This window comes from Oncorhynchus mykiss, chromosome 12 (genome assembly GCF_057628025.1).
Source record: "Oncorhynchus mykiss isolate SJ-2025 chromosome 12, ASM5762802v1, whole genome shotgun sequence".
NCBI classification, from domain to species: domain Eukaryota; kingdom Metazoa; phylum Chordata; class Actinopteri; order Salmoniformes; family Salmonidae; genus Oncorhynchus; species Oncorhynchus mykiss.
This window is the reverse complement of record NC_143033.1, coordinates 417,618-440,765: the sequence shown is the minus strand read 5'-3', so window position 1 is coordinate 440,765 and position 23,148 is coordinate 417,618. Positions and strand designations below refer to the sequence as shown.

The 23,148-nt window shown below is 47.7% G+C and overlaps 2 protein-coding genes and 1 pseudogene across 2 annotated transcripts; 1 reads left to right on the top strand and 2 right to left on the bottom strand.

The window, feature by feature from the left end:
• Positions 1–517: 517 nt before the first annotated feature.
• LOC149979059 (C-X-C chemokine receptor type 1-like) lies at positions 518–1,491 on the bottom strand. Its single transcript, XM_090191540.1, has 2 exons — positions 1,285–1,491; positions 518–1,180 (listed from the first exon to the last, which is right to left on the bottom strand). Exons 1-2 carry the CDS (start codon positions 1,489–1,491, stop codon positions 518–520), a joined length of 870 nt encoding a protein of 289 aa, XP_090047666.1.
• A 13,545-nt stretch (positions 1,492–15,036) lies between these two features.
• LOC118954889 (ubl carboxyl-terminal hydrolase 18-like) lies at positions 15,037–15,984 on the bottom strand. Its single transcript, XM_036974069.2, has one exon. It carries the CDS (start codon positions 15,982–15,984, stop codon positions 15,037–15,039), a length of 948 nt encoding a protein of 315 aa, XP_036829964.2.
• A 5,004-nt stretch (positions 15,985–20,988) lies between these two features.
• On the top strand, positions 20,989–21,471 carry LOC149979058 (putative E3 ubiquitin-protein ligase makorin-1 pseudogene; annotated as a pseudogene).
• Positions 21,472–23,148: the final 1,677 nt, after the last annotated feature.

Genomic DNA, 23,148 nt, shown 5'->3' with positions numbered 1-23,148 from the left:
GTAGAGACTTATTTGATGTGTCCTTACATGATAATGGTCAGCTGTTCGACGTCTGCACACATCAGGTGGGCGAGTGCGATCGTTATCAAACCTAGGTTGTCAAACCCTGGGCATGGTGTAGTTTCACCAACACTGTGTTTGAGTGTGACTCTTATGTTTCATAACCTGCAACATTTGTACAATAAAGCCAAGTGACTCTGTCCACCCTGCCAGGTTGTGATGTTTTTATTCAGACTGATACACAGTATACATTTCATTTCGACACGTCCTTCACATAGATGGTACACAACAAATAGCCAGACATACCAGTGATATTGCGTATCATGTTGACTGAAGTTAATTTATCAGTGGTATCCACTTCAACAGCGTCAAGTAATCCAGCCTCTCACCGGCTGCCCTGAGAACCCCGTTCATTTTGGCGTACAGTAGCTGTCTGTGCTTGTGGCAAACATAGCAATGGCCCCTCTAGTCCGAGGTACACCTAGTCATCACGGATACACCTCGCCAATCGTTCCCTCTAACAGGCTGTGGTTGCATCAGCGCCCCTTCGCTGAGGTAGAGGAGTATCTCTGCTTCGGAGACTAAAGGCGCTTTGGGCACCCCTGCGGACCCTCATAATGAGATACAAGGTGGGACTGGTGATACAGTGCATGTTCCCTATAGCTATGCAGATATTGAGCACCACGTACTTCACCTCCTCACACTGGACATGGGAGCGGTAGTAAATGGTGCTTGCAATAAAGGGTAGCCAGCAGCACATAAAGAACGTGGCAGTGAGAGAGGTTAAGACCTGTGCCCGTTTCATCTTGAGTCCAAACGAATTCCGTTTCACGTGCTGTCTGACACTGTACACTATCATGCCGTTGCAGTAAACGAGAACGACAATAGGTACGATGAAACAAATGCTCATCCTCACCCAGAAGACTGTAAGCCAGAGACTCGGATGCATAGCGTTGACACAGATCATGTTAGTCTCGGATATGGGACGAACAGTGTAATAGCATATGTCCAAGAGAGCCGAGAACATGGGTACACAGGCACACAATCGAGCCACGATTCTCCTTCTGCTTGCCGCACGTCTGTTCACTAGACACTTCAGTGGTGTCCTGTTGTGCACCACCTTCATGTATCTCTCTATGTTGATGTAGACCATGAGAAGTATTCCGTACTGGAAACAGAACTGTAAGGAATGAGGGAACAGGACATGAGGACATGGCGTTAGTTGAGCTGGTTGGACATGCTTATGTGTACATGTCCTAATGGGCTAAGATTGCTGTTACCTACCGAGATCACCCCTTTCAGCAGTTTGCACATCACGAAGCCAAACACCCAGCCCCTCACGAGTATCGTCTGGGTAACCCACACCGGGATAGTCAGCAAAGTGGCTATGTCACAGAACCCCAGATGTGAAAAGATGACGTCGACATCACTGAGGACCTTCCTTTGCCTCCCCGAGTACTTTGAAGAGGAACAGTAGAGCGTGATGACCATGTATAAATTGACAACCAAGCCCGTGACCATAACCAGCGCGTGAAAGAAAGGGATGTAAATGGTGCGGCTGTATTCATAGAGACCATAACAATGTGATTCCGACTCTGGGTTGTGTGACGGTCTATTGAACATTGTAACATTGTCCAATGTGACGTTGACAAGTGGGTCCATTGTAGCGCTGTAGGTATAGCAGGCCACTGACACCTTTGGTAACAGGACACCAGACTTTGTAAGGTATGTCTATGGTACTAGGACCTGTACAGACAAGATCACTGGTCTATCCAATGTCACATTTATGGAGTTCCAGTTGCCCAACCGCCGCTGGTGATTCAAACGATGGAGTTCGGATCACCCAAGCCATGCTCCTTGGTCCAACCACTGCTCTGCTTTGCAATAAATGTTACATGCATGGCCTGAGACATATCCAAACACTGCTTATTAATCTACCCACAGTGTAATATATTGTGAACATCACTGACTGTTGTGTTTGTGTGAAACAAAAACGAGTACTTCAGATTATTACATACATGGTTTATTATAAAGTATAGTCAACATATACATTTGTTTGGTACAGTATAGCAACAAAGTACACCCAGCCACTACAGCAGTTGACAACACTCTCAGGGTCTCAGTAGGCCGGGTCCATCTATTACGCTTCGAAGCAGATTGCACACAGTCGAGGCTCATCAGGACATGGAAGTCGGGTCAGATAAGCACAACCCCAAAGCGACAGGGGAAGAACCTGGTGAAAGGAATAGTTCACCATGTGATGTAAGGTGTGGGCACGGGAGTCATCAACAGGTGTCTGTAGATATGATTAAGACACTTTGCTTGAGCAAGCCTGGTGTTGATGATGAATGTTACGACTTTGGGAAGAATGCAACTGTGTTCATGGACAGTCTATTGAAAGCGACACCTCTACGTTTCCAATACGGCAACAGTTGCTTTACCGATTTGATAGAAAGCATGTCACAGCTAACTGTACCCAAAATGAATGAGATCCTATCAGTGGGAAGCGGTGTCGGTTTAACCGACTGCTACATTGCTTACAAGGTACTTGGTGCGAGGACAGTTCATTTGACGGACATCGAGCCTCCCCACGACATGGTGGAAACTCTGTCCTGTGTGGACGCAATTGCAAAGTACACTGGAGCGGACACCTTGATGCTTGTATACCCCTGTTTCCATGCTGATGGCTATGAAGGAGTCATCCGAACATTCAAAGGGCAGTACATTGTACTGGTAGGGGAGATGTGCGTCTCTGGCCATACCAATCCTGGTGGCCTATTGGAGCAGATTAGTGATGAGTTCCACAAGGTCGCACATGTGGATATGAGCCAAGCAATAGGCTCCTATTGTAGTCACGAGAGTCTGGCTATATACAGCAAACGTTCATAATTGGGCGACGCGGTGTAGTTGATGAGACTACGTTGAGTCACAGCTCCCATATATTGACCCCATATATCTACAACTGTCCCACCTCTTCTATTACAATTGCACAAGTAACTGTTCTCACCTATTAACGGCTCAACTTTGCAGACAGCACAATCTCACTCCAGAGCGTATCATATAATTAGGTCGTACTGCCTATTCTACGATGGCTAAAGTCTTGGTAGACAAACAGCAACATGCCCTTGACACTGGGAAACAAACTGTGCCCATAGCCCTATGTTCCACTCAATCAAAGCTGGAAAGGGACACTAGGGAGCTTCTAGGCCACATTACTGCATTGGGTATGCGTACACCCAAGTTCAAACTGAGGTTTACAGTGAGACTTTCATCTTTTACCAGATACAAGACAACTATGACCTGCCTAGGTTATCTGGGATTGAGTAGAACCTTGGATGAGATACAGACACTGGGCTCTGAGCACCAGCCCTACCACAACTTTATGTCCGAAGTACAAGCACCCTGTGTTTATTATCTGGAGAAGGGGAGATGTGACGTCAATGAGCCTCAAACTCCGTTCGGCTCAGGGTTTATCTGCCCCAGAACAATGGCCAACGGAGACTTCGATTTAGCTATCACCTTAAGCGTCGATCAAGATCTCACACATCACACCAACATTGAGGTGAACAACAACTGCTCGGAAGATCTCAAGGAGGCCTTGAAAACGGGCACCCCAGGGGATATTTGTAAGGTGTTGAGGCCTATGGAGAAGGTTGTCTATTATGTGCTGTTCAACACCTTGAATGAGATCTTGCAAGGACTGGAGTGAAGAGTACAGCGTCTACCCAACCATAAGGCATATACAGTACCTAACAGTAACTAAGTTAATATCAATGCAACTGTGGTGAGTCCCAGCTCAGTCAGTACATGTGATATACTATGTCGAAAGCAAGAGGGGTTTACGGTACTGTCTCTGTAGATTATGTAGTGATTAGAGGGGGTCAACAGGACCTCAACTCTCATGGTCTGTTTATGAATGACACTGTGATGGATAAAGACTTTAAGTACGACCTCTTAGTAGACCTGGACTCCTCGTTTAGGGGAGAGTACAGCTCTATTCTGGACCAAGAGCTGCTTGTCAATGAATACACCAGGTACATAACCAATGAGCTGACGTGCTTCCAAAGACAATCGCCGCTCGAGCAACGCCGCGTACTGTTCGTGTCTTCCAGTTACATACCCAGACCCTTGATCGGGATCACAGGGGCTAGGACTGAGATGATATCCATTTTTTTCAACTGTTTCAACAAAGTGTATGTGGTGAACGGGGAGTCGCTGTGCAACCAGGAGTTTGTGGACAAGTGGAGTACGGCAACCCAGCTCCCTGGATATCTGCTGGAAGCTGATGCTGTTCTGGACAGTTACACACCTGTGCCGTTGAGCGACGCTACACGTTTATCACTCTTTTCAGGTGAGCAGGAGGAGGATATTCAATTGGATACGTATCTCCTGTACACAGAGGACCATATCACCTATATCAAAATGTCTCAGTGTGTCATGCGTCTTAAGCTACAGTGGAGATCTAAGGCTGGAGTGTTCGACAGGAAGCCTAACTGTCACTACGTGATACAGCCATGCGGTGGAATTGTCTTTATCCGTGAATTCCACTCCTTGAAAAGTGTGTTTCTCCGTAGCAAACTGATTTCCTTGTTAGCTTATATATTTTGATCCTGGTTCTAAAGGCTATGCTGTATATACATGTGGGTCTATGTCAATTATTACAATCTGTACAGTGTTGTGTAATAAACAGTGACACCTGGTGTATGTGACTTGTATTGCGTTTCACACTCAACACTTTGCTAAGGGCCATCATTTCCAGACCCTGGAACAGGACCTGATCATGTGTCCCCCATACATTGCTCGGATACACGGCGTATCCACTCCCCTCTACACAGCCAGAGCTACAATGTCATTAGTCTGCAGTGACAGAGATACGGTTAAGATCTCTCCAACCCATGTAGGGGCCATGTACGTATCCTTGTCAGTTGTATGTAGCTGGACCACACCCCTGATACACTTAACATTGGGTAGGTGGAATCAGCCATGGTTGGCAGATACAGCAATATCTGGGGAAGGGGATGGTTTCAGCTTATATAAAAGGGCTCAACTGCTCCTGCAGGTCCCATTCATAGGCTGCGCTCCCTGTGAACACAGTCAAGATTCCACACTGTCTAAGACTTGGCACTGTCTAAGACTCACTATGGCAATGTACATTACAACAATGTGTCTGCTGCTCACTGCAGCAAGTACAGTTGAGTGTTGCGTGTTGACAAGGGCGAGAGGTCTTACAGATCAGAGACCTGAACCATTCTCCATTGTAGCTACAATGGGAAACACTGTCAAGTTACCGGGATACTTGGCAAACAGCACTGAGCCTTTCTATAAGGACAATAACGTTGTGTACGCTACTGAACACATATATGATCTCATGCTCACCCCAGTGGGATCCCAAGTTAGCATTCGTTTCCTCACGTGCACCGACGAAGGCACCTACAGGATAGGGAGTGTGACCTTCAATCTGAGTGCGAAAGCGGACACGTGCGCTATGTTCTACTATACTGCCAAAGTTGACAAGGTTAAGAAGGCCGCCTTGGTTAAGCCACTGAATGGTGTCATTAGAATCTCTATGCTCTACATAGAACCCGAGAATAGCCAGTTGTGGAGTTTAATTGAAGTATGGAATGACACTATGACCAGAATGACAAGCCCAGGCCATTGCTGTTTCATGATCGATGCAGGCACCACCTTTGGGGGATATGGCGATAAACAATACCATTATTTTATGTATCAGAGACAAGGGCAAGCTGCCAGCTCCTGCTCCAATGTCCATCTAGCAGCCTCCGCAGGTGCCAGCGTTACAACAACGCGAAGAAACCCAATGTTGACAATGACAGATCTGAAGGAGTTGGAGGATGTGAAGACACAGGTGAAACTGTTCAACGTCAGCGACGGTGTGTTGAGCTTTGTTTCTTTTGTAAGGACAGTAGTACTACTTTTTACATTGGACTCACCCTGTCTCTCTCCCTGCAGGTATACGGGACCTGAAGAGGATGATAGACGAATTGGAAAAGTCTTGGAAGTCTGCGGGACCTAGCCTGGAAACACACATCCTGACACCACTCTTCATTGCAATGACAATACTGATGATGTCTATTTAGTCATGAACCGATTACATGTGTGGCCTATGGAGTGTCTATATAACTCGGGTCTCTCTGTTGAGTGTGTGTCACAGTTTCCATATCTTTAGGAGAAATTGAATACCTACAGTAGCCCCTCCACGTTCAGAGTCCAATACACAAACTGCTCTCAGTCTGTCAGAGACCTTGCAAGAGTGAACATCTCCCGTGACATTTATGAAATAATTTACAAAATTGTCAAAGCTTGAATGTGGTTCACCCATTTCTGTCCCAGCCCTGAAACTGCATCAATGTATGTATATATATATATTGTGCTCTGTTGAATAAAATAGACACATACCAAGCCGATTATAGTCAACCCTTTATTTTTTCATTTCACTATTAAATTAACACGGTCATAGACATACTATACATTTAGGTAGCCAGAGTATATGAATATATAATGTTACAGTAACCCTTATAATCAGCTCTGTTTGTAGGCAAGTTCAAGTAGTGCGATCTCGGCCCAGCATTGACATACCGAGCTTCTGCATACACAAACTCAGTATCAGAGTGGGAGAAGTGCCGGGTGCTTTCCCCCTCCTCTGTGTGTGTCACAGTTTCCATATCTGTTGGAGGAATGGAATAGCTACAGTAGCCCCGCCCCGTTCAGAGTCCAATACACAAACTGCTCTCAGTCTGTCAGAGACCTTGCAAGAGTGAACATCTCCCGTGACATTTATAAAATAATTTACAAAATTGTCAAAGCTTGAATGTGGTTCACCCATTTCTGTCCCAGCCCCGAAACCCGAGAAGCGCCAGGGTCTTTCAGTCCCACACACCAACTCGGGCCTCTCTGTTGAGAGGATGTCACAGTTTCCATATCTGTTGGAGGAATGGAATAGCAACAGTAGCCCCGCCCCGTTCAGAGTCCAATACACAAACTGCTCTCAGTCTGTCAGAGACCTTGCAAGAGTGAACATCTCCCGTGACATTTATAAAATAATTTACAAAATTGTCAAAGCTTGAATGTGGTTCACCCATTTCTGTCCCAGCCCCGAAACCCGAGAAGCGCCAGGGTCTTTCAGTCCCACACACCAACTCGGGCCTCTCTGTTGAGAGGATGTCACAGTTTCCATATCTGTTGGAGGAATGGAATAGCAACAGTAGCCCCGCCCCGTTCAGAGTCCAATACACAAACTGCTCTCAGTCTGTCAGGGACCTTGCAAGAGTGAACATCTCCCGTGACATTTATAAAATAATTTACAAAATTGTCAAAGCTTGAATGTGGTTCACCCCTTTCTGTCCCAGCCCCGAAACCCGAGAAGCGCCAGGGTCTTTCAGTCCCACACACCAACTCGGGCCTCTCTGTTGAGAGGATGTCACAGTTTCCATATCTGTTGGAGGAATGGAATAGCAACAGTAGCCCCGCCCCGTTCAGAGTCCAATACACAAACTGCTCTCAGTCTGTCAGAGACCTTGCAAGAGTGAACATCTCCCGTGACAATAATAAAATAATTTACAAAATTGTCAAAGCTTGAATGTGGTTCACCCATTTCTGTCCCAGCCCCGAAACCCGAGAAGCGCCAGGGTCTTTCAGTCCCACACACCAACTCGGGCCTCTCTGTTGAGAGGATGTCACAGTTTCCATATCTGTTGGAGGAATGGAATAGCAACAGTAGCCCCGCCCCGTTCAGAGTCCAATACACAAACTGCTCTCAGTCTGTCAGAGACCTTGCAAGAGTGAACATCTCCCGTGACAATAATAAAATAATTTACAAAATTGTCAAAGCTTGAATGTGGTTCACCCATTTCTGTCCCAGCCCCGAAACCCGAGAAGCGCCAGGGTCTTTCAGTCCCACACACCAACTCGGGCCTCTCTGTTGAGAGGATGTCACAGTTTCCATATCTGTTGGAGGAATGGAATAGCAACAGTAGCCCCGCCCCGTTCAGAGTCCAATACACAAACTGCTCTCAGTCTGTCAGGGACCTTGCAAGAGTGAACATCTCCCGTGACATTTATAAAATAATTTACAAAATTGTCAAAGCTTGAATGTGGTTCACCCATTTCTGTCCCAGCCCCGAAACCCGAGAAGCGCCAGGGTCTTTCAGTCCCACACACCAACTCGGGCCTCTCTGTTGAGAGGATGTCACAGTTTCCATATCTGTTGGAGGAATGGAATAGCAACAGTAGCCCCGCCCCGTTCAGAGTCCATTGCACAAACTGCCCTCAGTCTGTCAGAGACCTTGCAAGAGTGAACATCTCCCGTGACATTTATAAAATAATTTACAAAATTGTCAAAGCTTGAATGTGGTTCACCCATTTCTGTCCCAGCCCCGAAACCCGAGAAGCGCCAGGGTCTTTCAGTCCCACACACCAACTCGGGCCTCTCTGTTGAGAGGATGTCACAGTTTCCATATCTGTTGGAGGAATGGAATAGCAACAGTAGCCCCGCCCCGTTCAGAGTCCAATACACAAACTGCTCTCAGTCTGTCAGGGACCTTGCAAGAGTGAACATCTCCCGTGACATTTATAAAATAATTTACAAAATTGTCAAAGCTTGAATGTGGTTCACCCATTTCTGTCCCAGCCCCGAAACCCGAGAAGCGCCAGGGTCTTTCAGTCCCACACACCAACTCGGGCCTCTCTGTTGAGAGGATGTCACAGTTTCCATATCTGTTGGAGGAATGGAATAGCAACAGTAGCCCCGCCCCGTTCAGAGTCCATTGCACAAACTGCCCTCAGTCTGTCAGAGACCTTGCAAGAGTGAACATCTCCCGTGACATTTATAAAATAATTTACAAAATTGTCAAAGCTTGAATGTGGTTCACCCATTTCTGTCCCAGCCCCGAAACCCGAGAAGCGCCAGGGTCTTTCAGTCCCACACACCAACTCGGGCCTCTCTGTTGAGAGGATGTCACAGTTTCCATATCTGTTGGAGGAATGGAATAGCAACAGTAGCCCCGCCCCGTTCAGAGTCCAATACACAAACTGCTCTCAGTCTGTCAGAGACCTTGCAAGAGTGAACATCTCCCGTGACATTTATAAAATAATTTACAAAATTGTCAAAGCTTGAATGTGGTTCACCCATTTCTGTCCCAGCCCCGAAACCCGAGAAGCGCCAGGGTCTTTCAGTCCCACACACCAACTCGGGCCTCTCTGTTGAGAGGATGTCACAGTTTCCATATCTGTTGGAGGAATGGAATAGCAACAGTAGCCCCGCCCCGTTCAGAGTCCAATGCACAAACTGCCCTCAGTCTGTCAGAGACCTTGCAAGAGTGAACATCTCCCGTGACATTTATAAAATAATTTACAAAATTGTCAAAGCTTGAATGTGGTTCACCCCTTTCTGTCCCAGCCCTGAAACTGCATCAATGTATGTATATATATATTGTGCTCTGTTGAATAAAATAGACACATACCAAGCCGATTATAGTCAACCCTTTATTTGATCATTTCACTATTAAATTAACACGGTCATAGACATACTATACATTTAGGTAGCCAGAGTATATGAATATATAATGTTACAGTAACCCTTATAATCAGCTCTGTTTGTAGGCAAGTTCAAGTAGTGCGATCTCGGCCCAGCATTGACATACCGAGCTTCTGCATACACAAACTCAGTATCAGAGTGGGAGAAGTGCCAGGTGCTTTCCCCCTCCTCTGTGTGTGTCACAGTTTCCATATCTGTTGGAGGAATGGAATAGCTACAGTAGCCCCGCCCCGTTCAGAGTCCAATGCACAAACTGCTCTCAGTCTGTCAGAGACCTTGCAAGAGTGAACATCTCCCGTGACAATAATAAAATACTTTACAAAATTGTCAAAGCTTGAATGTGGTTCACCCCTTTCTGTCCCAGCCCTGAAACTGCATCAATGTATGTATATATATGTATTGTGCTCTGTTGAATAAAATAGACACATACCAAGCCGATTATAGTCAACCCTTTATTTGATAATTTCACTATTAAATTAACACGGTCATAGACATACTATACATTTAGGTAGGCAGAGTATATGAATATATAATGTTACAGTAACCCTTATAATCAGCTCTGTTTGTAGTCAAGTTCAAGTAGTGCGATCTCGGCCCAGCATTGACATACCGAGCTTCTGCATACACAAACTCAGTATCAGAGTGGGAGAAGTGCCAGGTGCTTTCCCCTCCTCTGTGTGTGTGTGTGTGTGTCACAGTGCCTACTCTGTTTGTTTTCAGCCCTTGGCGCTTAGCTAAGTGTGTCTGGTCTCCAGTCTTCCAAATATAATTGTTTATCCAGCCATAGGCACCCAGCCAAGTCTGTCTGTTATACAGTGGGTTTGTACCCAGGGAAAGATTAAATAGCCAGGTCCTACAGTCATGTTTGGATAATAGATTTGTGGTGAGATGTACCAGTCACAGTCAGATAGCCACACTGTGCTGGATACTACAGTCATGTTCGGATAATAGATTTGTTGTGGGGTGTACCAGTCACGGTTCAATATCCAACCTGTGTTGAGTCTACTATGAGTGAAAGTTATTTTAGCCAACCAATGGTAAGTGATGTCAATATAAGGCTGTCATGTAAAAGCACAGGGAATGCACAAATCACATCCACTTCACAACCCTGGAAGCTTTGAGAGAAGTCTAACAGGCTCCCGGTCTACCCCATAGACTACACTGTTTAAAGGCAGGTTCATGTGAAACACAAGACCCGTTTACGAGAGGTGATATTCATCGATAGCCAAACACCATGGAAGGTGTAACCACAAAATATATCGTTACAGAACAGCCTCCTTGGTATTTGAAATCTGATTACAAAGATAGCTTCACTTGTAAACAGACAGAAGGACTGTTTGATAAAGTGGTCGACCTGATGATGTGTAAGCAAGAGGCCCTGTCGGAGAGGGAGAAAAGATACAAACCTAAAACCATACATAAGATTATCAGGAATATGGTGATCAAGGACGCTATCACTATACAACAACAACCGTCCCGTTCGTTACTTCTTGCGCTGATGGACCTAGTTGACATTGAAAGTGGGACAGGCTTAGAGTCTATGGCAGATGTAGACAAGGCCGGTCTCAAGCACGTGATACTGGCATATGGTAACTACACAAACTTCTATATACCGACTAAAGAACTGATAAGCACCAACGGTAAGAAGGTGATTCCAGTGGTCACACAGTACTCTGACAAACACAACTTCTTCTACTGTGACAGCAGCCGGTCCATGATCGGAACCTACACCGTCCTCTTCCTGACAAACGGGAAAAGCAATGTCAAGTCATACTTCATCCAAGAGGTACTGTTTGTTCCTGGACTCGAGAGCCTGGGATTGCTGAAACATGTCACGGGTAACAAGTTTGAATTTTGGGACATGGCCCTGGAAGTACCCACTCACTCCACCGCCCTCACCCCTTCCTTTAAACAAATACAGCCTGTCCAGTTGTTGCGCACTGAGGATAAAACAATGTCCACCCAGGCTCTAGTCTCTCACCTGGAAGAGATAGCCCCCATGTGCTGTGTGCTAAGCACGGCGTCGCCTGAAATGTTGAAGAAAACGCGGGAGACAAGGGTTGATTGTTTCACGGACAAGGAAGTGATATGTGACCTGAAACACTTCCACTATGAGAACCGTGGCACTCGTACTGTCTACTTTAGAAGGAGCTGCAAGATCCTGGATGGCAGGCGGGTGAACCTGGTACCTGTTGTCATCCTGAGAAAGGGCCAGGCTCTGGCTCCTCAATTGTACGTGTCTACCACTGTGAGGTTTTGCAGGGCCGTGAAGCAATCGTGTGTCAAGGGCAACGGGGAGCTGGTGAGCTGTTGGAATGACACGTTAAAGGACCTGGAGAGAGACACGTTTACCACCGGGCCCGACATGTATCAGGAGATACACGGTCCCGCATTGGCAGCGTTCGTCAAGCGGGTGAATCCAACCAGCTGGTGCAATTACATACCAAAGCACGTGGAGAGTGTGATTGTTGACCCTATCATGGTGGAAGTAGTAGAACTGGCCATTAAATTTATGGACTGTAAGATTCCCAATGCGTTCGCAGTGGCAGAGCTGCTACATTGCCCAATTGAGAAGGTGAGAGACTTCGTCAAGGTCTGGGACATGTACTCCTCTGACAATATCGTTCACGCCACCGTACAAAGGATGCGGACAAGAATGGTGGAGCAGCAGATGAGAAACGACTGGTTAGAGTTGGCCCACGTCGCGTCCAGATACAGGGAAAGGAGATATGGTAACGATGGGAATCCTGATATGGCTACGGGGTTTGAAGAGTTGTTCAAACAACACACTCCCGAGAACGTAGGCAAAGCCCAGAAGACGTGGCACTCCCTGATCAAACATGATACGAGCAAGATCAAGGACAAGGAGTTGGTACAGCTGTATGCCACGGCTAAGGTGCTCTTTTTAAAACTCCGCACTTATCAAAACAAATTGAAGAAATATCTGAAGGTAGGAGAGGGAGAAGGGTGTGATCCCGATAGCGCATCATCCTCCCCACAATCTACCCAAGTGCAAGAGCCTGACATGTCCTCTAAGAACCCGGCCGACGTTGATGAGTACAGCGAAGACGAAGCTGTGCCTGGTGCCAGTGAGACAAATGACACTGTGTACTCTATCGTCACAACCGAACCCATTCCCATTGCGACGTGGATCAAGAATCTTCCGGTTCTGCTGCTGAGCGAACCTTGGTTGAATGATGACAGTCTCCGGAGAGACGCGGTTTGTACTCTCCTTGGATTAGATAAAAGCCTGTTGGACACAAGACACGGGGACACCCTTGCCGATTGGGTCAGCAACAACCGAACCGTCATCAATATACTTCAGAGTTACTGCTTGCAGGACAGACTCAGCAAAGCACTGGTTGATTGCTTAAACTCTTTGGCCACCGACCACTGGAGCCGCAAGATATTAGTATCCTTCCAGGGTACCCGGAGTCAACCGAGGGGTGATTCGGAGCAGCCGGTGACTAACCTGTCCAGAGCCATGAAGGCTGAAGCAGAAAGGAAGAAAATGGATTCGGGTAGCACACGAGTTGGCAAATGTGCTAAGAACAAAAGGCCTTTTCACAATACCAAAGTGGTAAATCGGGATCTATCGGCTTCTAAGTCAAATAAGTCATCGGGCACTAAGTCATCCGTGTCGAAGAGTGACACGAAACTTCGCGATTCAGGAGCTCAAAGGCCTCGTCCCAGGTACAGTGGCGATGACGATGACCAGCCTTGGCTGAGCCAGGCCGAGGAAGACAACAGTGAAGAGGAAGAGTGTAACGTGGATGAAGTTAACATCCCCGGTGAGGAGTTGGAGGCTACAATGATCTACGACGAGAGCGAGCCCCTTGACGAATACGATACCAGTGACCAATTCATAAACGACGGATCTACCGGTGAGGCATATAGCAGTGAAGAGGAGGAGGACGAGGACGCGTTCTGTGCTCAGGTGAAAAACAGGGCCAAAGTGGCTAAGTGTAAAATTAAGAATGTTAAGCGGGGACATAGGTATAAGGTGGAGGAGTCACACTCAGAGTCTGAAAAGGATGCCCGCTCCCCAAAGCCTGGCTGCAGTGGTTTGAAAGAGGAAAGGCGCATCTATAAGCGCGCACTGCTCTCCGACTCGGACACCGATTCTATGAGGCCAGAGTACAAGCGTGTCAAACGCACAAAAGACAACCTCAGGCCCCACAAGAGAGGATCTAAACTGAACAGGAGTGACAAGGTGGTTAAACATACGGCTCTCCAGCTCTTAGGAAAGCAAGATAACGCGTGTGCTAAAAAGAGACTGGACAAGTCTAACAAAAGGTGCGAAGCAGTACAGACGGCTAAGACCATACCAAGCCGCAATCGAGAATCCCACCAATACAAAAACAAACTGTCGGATACGGAAGACGACGACTACGAAGGGGAGGGGAATCGCTGGCAAGGTATAAAAAGGGGGCATTGTTCCAAGCTAAAAGTCACTCGCTCTCCGGTCATTGATACTGACTCAGAGCACGAAGATATATGCACGCTTAAGAAGAGGCAAAAAGGCACACTTGTCAATAGGTCCGGAGAGAACCTGGACAACCCAGTAACCGAGAGGTCCCCGGTCCAGCAAGACGATTCCAAAAGCCAGCAACCCAGCAAACGCTCAGGTGCTAAAGTCCTACATGGGAGGTCTGATGTGTCACAATTCAAAGGACACGGATTACCTGTAGAGGCTGGGAAAAAGGCAGCCAAGGTTACTGATCAAGCTGCTGCCTGGCCTGCTGACACCACTCAACAGGATTGTTCAGATCAGGAGGGAGACAGGGGCCTTGACCACGAAGGACTAAACAGAGAGGATCACCCTACCCATCCTGCCGAGCCTACATCCGCGGCCGAGCCAGAAGAGCCAGAGCCGCTTTCAGAGGAAGATTCCGACTCTGACTTTCATGGAGGAACAGCAAGGACAGGGTGTAGCCACCCTGTAATGGACTCTGGCGAGGCAGAATATTTTGTTTCTATGTGATACTAGTTATGTCTTCCCGTATAATAAAGAAGCAGCCTGTACGTGGGCCCAGGGGCGATTATGTGATACGATATCTAGAGGGGCTGGCTAACAGCGTGTCTGTCTCACAGTTAGACGAACCGTGCACCTCATCAGCAGTGCTGTCAGCTACCTATTCAACTGTGGCTTATAAAGCAGAGGAACCAAAGGTTGTTGTAAATAACCTGGATAGGTATCTTGTGAAGATATGATACCAATGTGGTTAGTTTGATATGCAAGTTCAAGAAATGTGTAAACCTGTGTGATTGCCCTATACCCAAAGTTATACCCATGCCTGTACGACATAATAAACTTGAGTTAAACACGGCACATGTATCAGGATCTCTTTGTGATTGTCTTTGCATCTGTCTCTAACTTCATGTAGTTATTATAATACAATCATTGACGCATACAATGGTACCTTTATCACTCCTTTATTATTTCATGCAGGGAAATGTAAGGTACATGCTGTTAGGTAGTATCACATATGTACAGATCCTTCATTCGTGTCACAAGGGGTTCGACTATGCTGTTTACGGTACATGAGCATGTAAGCTACGCCATTGCATAGCATAGATCCCGCTTCGTACGTTGACTTGACATCTTCCCATGAGCACACCCTGACGTGAGAGTCGTCTGCAAAATACCAAATGTCATCGTCTCGCACATAAGCTGTGTAATGTCCACAGTAGTGAGAACCACTGTGGGCTAGAACAGCGTACAGCTTGTATACAGTATCTACCGTGGCTTCAGGTTCTTTCATGATATATTTCAGGTCCAGTGTCTCAGGGAAAGCACACCTCGTGCCTGTCTTGACTATATCAGCTGTATCTCTGCCAATGTTCCTAACCCGTTCGATCCTCATACACACAACCTGCGGTAATGTCAATACCTTGCTCGTGATTTCGATCTGTGTTCCTGTGTGGCAGTGTGTACAATGGTAGTCACACGTGGCGAACGTGTTGTCAGTGTACATTTTGATATAGTCCTGCAGCTCCGTGGGGAGATGAGCTCCTATCAACACGGTGATTGTGTTGGACTTATTGAGTGTGGACTGGACTGTGTTACAACGGAGGCAGCGCACACGGTCCTCGTTCTCAATGTCCCACAGAGAACCTATCCTCTTAGCTATCCCACAGTCGTCTGCTAGAGCGTTGATGATGCACTTGAAGACCACGTCTGAGTCCTCCTGAACGTCGAAAGGCGCTCCTCTGTACGATGTCATTGCATCTACTAGTAAGTTCGGATCACACGGCGACGGGTTGCCTTTGGTCATATCGTAGATGAGACGCTTAAGCTTCAATGCCACCCTATTAGGAGACCGGTGATCGACCAGCCGAATGAGGTCCCGTAGCTCGCTTGTCCCATACAGCACTTGGACAACGCTGTTGATACTGCAGTAGGTCCCGTGATTGATCAAGCCCCGCATGGTGTACTGTGTAAAGGGAGATAGTGATCAGCAGAGACAGCAGGCTTGGTAGAACAATTTCACATTCGAGTCCAATGTGGCACAGTGAACATGGGGTTAGGATATTTAGTACTCGGTCACACTGAACGTAGTCACGCTCTGGAACATCTCTCGGAGAGATATCTTAGACCCCTGCGGGCTCAGTAGAACCATGATTATTGTCATCTTGTAATAGTCGCTAGTGAACTCCTCCACAGGTCCCTGCCGCTTACGCTTTGTGAACATTATAACAGGGGCCCACTTGGAATCGGTCTGGGACACGAGGTCGTGTGTGAAACGGCTGCCGTTCTCGGTGAGTGACATCGACCGGTCCAGTTGATCTATCCTGGTTATCACAGAGAGTGCAGAGGCGTCCAGTGTCACCTTTGTCAACCCCTGCGTACAATCCAGTGTCGTCACTTCGAGCCTAGACGATCCGAATATCTTTACTCTCATCCGTAGCACTATGTTCCTAACCAGTGTACTCAGCTTAGTAGCACCCAGGCCTTCTGCTGTCTGGTTGCCCCTGTAAGGATCAGGTTCTCCGTATAGCAGCAGTTTGCCCCTGCTTCTGTTACGAGCGTCTTCTTCCTCGCCCACGTCTGTCAGCCAATCTGCTATTTCGGATGTATAGTCTCTGAACGTGAAGTATCTACCGAGTAGATTTAAGTGGTGTGGACTTGTCCTTTCGCAGCTATTTAATCCTCTCAACCACTCGATCGACACGGTCAGCACCTGAGAGGCAGCCGTGCCTCTGCTCAGCTTGCAAAGCCATTGGCACAGTTTCGAATTGGGTAAGTGCTTTGCCACCATAGTAGTACAGAGACTGACCAAGCTCTTACATTGGTCACCGAACATCGAGGACAATGGCTTGTTGAAGTTCCTGCTCAGATAAGGGACAATGTCGATCATCACGGCTCCTTTACTGATCAGGACATATCTCCATTCGGTCATGTGCGTAGGCAACAACTGCATGTCTAGGGCCGCTTTGAGCGTGAGAAACACTTGTAGCAGGAAGGCATGTGCCGAGTGAGGTGAGTCCGAGGTGATCCAGTCCAACACTTGCTTGCAGCCATTGAGCAACTGAGCATATTGGAAAATGAACATAGCCCTGTTCCTAGAGCACTTACACAATCCATCTCGGGGACCAGCAAACATAGCAGGGTTCATTCTGGTCATGATTTGTGACTGGATAACCACCCTGTCTTTGAAGCATGCTATCTCCTCCTCGTTGTTACTCTTCAGAATGACCATGGTCGTGTCCATCTCCCCTTCGATCATCTTGCCTCTTACAATCACTCTACCCTGTATGTCATCACTGAAACCGGGGACTGCATCTGCTGCCCGTGTGCTGCTGGGTGCTTTTGGCTCGTCCTCGCCACTGGCGTCAATAATGTTCACTTGCGACTGGCTGACAATGTGCTTGTCCACACTGGCTCCTACTTGGCCTGTGGTGAGGTCTAGAGGCTCGTCAAAGTTATCACTCACAGACGCTATATCCAAATCGCCGCTGAAGACTATGCCATCACCTAAATCGCTACAGTTCAACATTTCGGCCGAGTTGTCACTCCATTGAAGGTTCTTCAAATCCAGGCGAGCTAACTCCCTTGACATGTGCTCCGTATCGGGGCTGACCGAGCTTTCCCTGCCATAAGCCTCGCTCGATTGGACCTGAGGAAGCTCGTCTGCCAGTTTGTGTGTATGTGTCACATCTACGACCGAAGGTTGAGGATGGAGCTGATGCTGGCGACTGTGTAGGATCGAAGTACCCACATCTGGATAGTCTACGTGCACCCCGGGAGCCATCTTATAAGGCCTGACCCCGATAGGGGTGTCTGTGCCACCAACCTTGCGTTTGCTATACTTGCTCTTGTATGCACGGTCCAGCTCTGCAACCTTGCTCGAGTACCAACTGTAAGGCTGGATAACATCAGGAGCCAACCTGATGAGGTCTATTCCGTAGTACACTTTGGGTTCGGACCCGATCACTGTAACCGGGGATGGGGTCGCCGATTTCGCTTTCACCAGTTTAGTGAGTGTCTTGGGGACACAGTCGTTGGCCACTATCATGTCGGTTGACTTATACTCCCCTACCTGTACGGACAAGGGCATCTGGGTGCAAGGTAACTGAGCGTCCTTCACATCTCGCATCAAATACTGGTATCGTGTGAGGCCAAGCAGTGTGGAAGGAGACCATCTCTCTTGAGGAAACAGGGTAATGCATAGCACTCCCATATAGACAAACCCTTTGTCCACTATGCGGGAGCCCATGTCAACGAGGTTATTGAGTATGGCCTCCACTGTGGGCCTTTTGTGTTTGTGCTTAGCTTGGAGGGAGCTAGCGTTTATCGATCTCATGTAGTGTATGTCCAAGTTGTCATCGTCATCCGGCCTGTAAACCCCTACCATATTGGATAGATTCTCAGCGTATGTCTTCTTACAATACCCTTTGTCCAACCCTTTGTAGTTGAACAATGCCGAGTTGCTGTGTAACTCCCACATCACACAGTACCAGCTGAATATGTCGCTCCCCGTGGCTGAGTTCAAGCACCACAGCACTTCGGGAGCCATGTTAGTGCGGTTGCCCCGAGGCTGGTCTGGGGTAGAGAAGTTGCACGACGTGCCAAAGTCGCTGATCTTGAAGGCAAAGGGTATGGGCTTTCTATCCGGCTGGTGACAGACCAAGACGTTCCTGTGTGTGAAGTCCCTGTGCTGAATGGATCTCGATTGCAAGTATTCAAGCCCTCGGAGGGTGTCCAGCTCTACTGCGGGGACTACCGAGACGTCCTTTAAACGCCACATGAACTCCTGTAGCGAGAACAGTGCTCGTTCCATGACGATAACAGCTCTACCTCCCAATTGGTATCCGGGAATGTCACACCAAAAGCCTCCGAATGTGCGGAGGATGTTGGGGTGTTTCATCGACACCCCAATCATCACCTCCTCCACCTGGGAGGCGATGTGCGCGTAGCGACTGAATTCATTGTCTATGAAAGGAACACTCCAGTCCACCATTTCTGGAAACAGGTTGGTCTTTGCAACTAGATGAGAGTTAACCAGAGCGGTCACCCCAAAGCCTCCTCGACCCAGCACCATGTCCGGTGTGGATACCAGTTCTTCTATGTCAAAGTCACATCTAGACCCACTCGGCCCCTCTATGTTGGCGTAGACGGTCCAGGGATGGCCGTTCGTTGTAGGGCTTAGAGGCTTGAATATTCGCCCAAAGTTGTCTATGGTCACCTTGGGTGTCCTGGGTTTAGTCGTGTTGTAGCTCATCGTCGAGCATCCATCTATCACTGGCCGGTCCTGCTGAGGCATCGGTTTGATGTCCTGAGATGTAGCCCTCGCAAACGTGGGGAATAAGGAAGTGCTGAGGTTGTGGACTAAGGCCTGTGTGTCCTTGATCAACTTGGTCAGCTCCATAGAGTAAGGGGCACTCACAGTGCCTTGTATCACCCTGAACAATAGGACTGCATCATATTTACAGCGCATCATCGCTGGGTCGGAGTATCGTTTTATGTATACCACAACGCGATCTTTACCCTCGATCAGAGGTTCTTCGGAGATGCTCACCACTCCGACACGTGTGAGACTATGCTCTAGGATAACTCTGTTGAGAACCGTCACCGTGTCCTCTCCTTGTCTGAAGGTGAAATCTCCGGGGGTTATCCCAAGCCACTGCAGCACACTTTGCACGTCTGTATAACACAAGGTCTTAACGTGAAACAAATTGTAACGCTCTACCAGTCCTAGCAACCTTTCGGCGTTGCTTGTGGTGTGCTTCTTCACCTGGGCCATTTCCCTTCGAAGTCGCTACATCTAGGACATAGACTATTTCTCTCTAACACATCAGGTGTAGTAAATAGGAGATGAACGGTGCGGTTCGTAGAGAGATCGTGTTCTCTGAACACGCTTCAGTATCACTGTTCGAGTGCCTAATCGTGGCAGGCGCGCCAGCTACGGGGCTGCTCCAAGACAGTGGGTTAAAGAGCGGAGAAACGCTCCAGATGGCATTGCAGGTCTTGAGAGATATGTGGAAGAGAGCCGATACCTTGTATATACCCAGAGGTGATGTAGAATCTCTCCACCGCATGGAATGCTACAGCACTGCGCATAGCGAAACACCTATACCCGAGAAGATATTATCAGATGCTGGCAAGTTCTCCAGATACTACATATATCTGTTGTTTCGTTACTGCATGACTTCAGCTGGCCCAGCGACATACAACCAGCAGGGTCTGATGGGTAACTGCCTGATCCGCAAGGCTCTGTGGGAACCCAAGACAAAATCATTTCCCCTAGGCGATATACCCAGGAGCTGGCTCGAGGCTACAGTGTCTACAAACCTCCCCTCAGCTCCACCTAGCCCAGATGATAGCTTCACGAACGGCTTTCCTCAGTACCTTCCCCAGCAGCCACCTCATCGGTATCCCCAGCAGCAGCAACATCGTCATCCTCAGCCACCGCAGCATGTTCGACAGTGTAATGGAACCTTTGACCGTACCAAGGCTCAGGATCAACCTCTCCCTTTACAACGCACCACCAAGCAGTTATATCCAGCCCTGACTGAGCACAACGTTTGTGAACCGTCCCACGGCAAGCCCATGGCTGGTGTGGTTACTAAGCCTAGACCAAGGAATCTGTCTATGAAAGGCTGTTATGACTCCAATGTTGACAGTGAGGAGGACTAGTGAGTGGATGCAGAAGAACAGATAACCATGTGCCCAGTGCCTAGTAATGGGTGTCTAGGAAACAGTATGTAATCATTAAGGGCATATGGCAACCTGTACATGGCAAGGAATGTAATAGTAAAGAATCTAGGCGGTTGGATGCCAATGTTCACTGTAATACTAAAACAGTCTACAGTATAATTCCCTGAGTTAAAATGTTCGGTGACACGGTCCGTGTGTCCAGGCTATGGGGTCTTTAAGAACACTAACAGTGGTGCTGTCTACCTCAGTAAGACTATAATCATCACAGATTGCAATGGCAGCAGCATCTAGGGGACCAGAGGATATGGACCATACCAGTGAGGTGATGAAGGAGGTGAGACAGAACTCAGAGTACAATAAGTCACTTATGGAGCCTGCCATTGGGGCCACAGTTGCCACCCAGCGCAATATGGACATGGTATGTGGTGTCTGTTTGGATGTGGTGCTTGCCAAGGACAATCCAAGGGAGCGTAAATTCGGGATTCTACCCAACTGTGGCCACTGTTATTGCCAGGCGTGTATCCGCACTTGGAGGACTGTGAAGTGTGGTGATATCAACACCGTTAAACTGTGCCCAGAGTGTCGAACCAGATCGCATTTTTTCGTCCCGAGTGATCACTGGGTCGAAGATAAACAGGAGAAGCAGAAACTGATCCAGACATACAAAGATGTCATGGCGAGTAAACAGTGTCGATACTTTGATAGAGGTCCTGGAACTTGCCACTTCGGCTCCAAGTGCTTCTACAAACACCACTGAAGGGAAGGATCTCATACCCAGATTATAAATCCCAATTGGACAATGTCGTCCACCGATTCTGGTTACGACTGGACATTGCCATCTGAGACAGAACAAGAGGAGAGCGGTTACCAGTTGTACCAAGCTCACCTGAGGCAGATGTTGTTCATGCTGCTGGAAGATTATAATTGAACTTATCCTGCCGATTAAATGACTACGTCTAGCGCTATAGCTATTCCTCTCAAAACTACAACCCAGGACGGACTGTCTGTGTCAGTAATAGGCAATGATGTTGCTATCTATTGTACATGCAATGTCCTGTGTAATATCAACCTTGTATCTCTTTGCAACTACTTTGTATTTGGTATAACTGTGGTTATGTTGATTGTGATGATGTGTATCAGTCCCAAATAAAGTTGAGATATTGCCAAAATGATAGAAACAAGCATGTGTTTATTGTAACATAACACATCACAAGGTACATGTCAAACATACACTGGTGTGAAGCGGCCTTTGAAACCATTTTTAAAAGTGGTAGCTCGTGACCCAGGGTAGAAGCTTCTGCTTGAATCGTCCCGATAACTCCTGGCTCGATAGCTGTAGTTTCCAGGGTTGTGCCTGCTGGTACCGGGACACTCAGAGGGCCCGTTGCGTCTCCTCCTGTGCACTGCTCTCAATCGGAATCGGCCCTCGTCTCCCCTGTTGTTTGAGCTCACAGGGACGCCCAGTCGATCCTTAACCGAGACACGGTCCTTGCCCCTGGAGACACTGACTGTTGTGGGACGAGGAGAATAGTTGAAGAGCTTCCTCTGTGCACCAAGTCGATCCTTAACCGAGACACGGTCCTTGCCCCTGGAGACACTGATTGTTGTGGGACGAGGAGAATAGTTGAAGTGCTTACTCTGTGCACCAAGTCGATCCCCTATTGATAGTCTCTTGATCTTGGATGATAGGGTGTCGAGGTCCACGGGTCCCGGTTTCCTTGGGTTACGTGAGGTATATTGCGTCCGCTCTAACAAGAGTTTCTTCATCAACACCTTTCGTAGAGTATCGCACAGGCTCCGATGTTGTTTAGCGAAATGTTCTCCGTAGTCGTCCATCAACTGTCTGTAAGGGATAGCTAGAAACCTATCCAGCGTCACATGCTTTAAACTGTCACTGTGATGACATTGATCCCATTCCGTCAGATAGGACTGTACAGCCATGACTTGTAGATATGGATATTGTACAAGAGTCTAGGTTAACATGTATACAATGGTAAATAGAAAGTGTGTCTTTTATTTTCTAGCCGCCTTTACCCACTGTGACCCTCGTGTTCCGGTTGAGACCTCAGCCTCGGTCGGATATGTTAGACATAGTCAACGATTCAGCCCCGGTCTGATGTTTCAGCTCCCATAGGCGCAGCATGGTTAGGGGGATTCAGCCCAGGTCAGAGATATTAACCATCATCTGAGACTAGTGCTCCATCCACTAGACCTTGGTGAAAGGATATAAACATAGTCACATAGTGCAGGTACACATCCCCACAGATCAGAGAGACCAGACAGGGTAGAGGCACAAAATGGAACCGACTAATAAATTCATGATGGCAAACTACCTAGTGAGAAACAAAGACACCTTCAAGAAGCTCCTGGCAGCAATAGAAGACTACAAAAGCCTGCCGCTAGATAATACACAAGGGCGCAACCTTAACGCGAT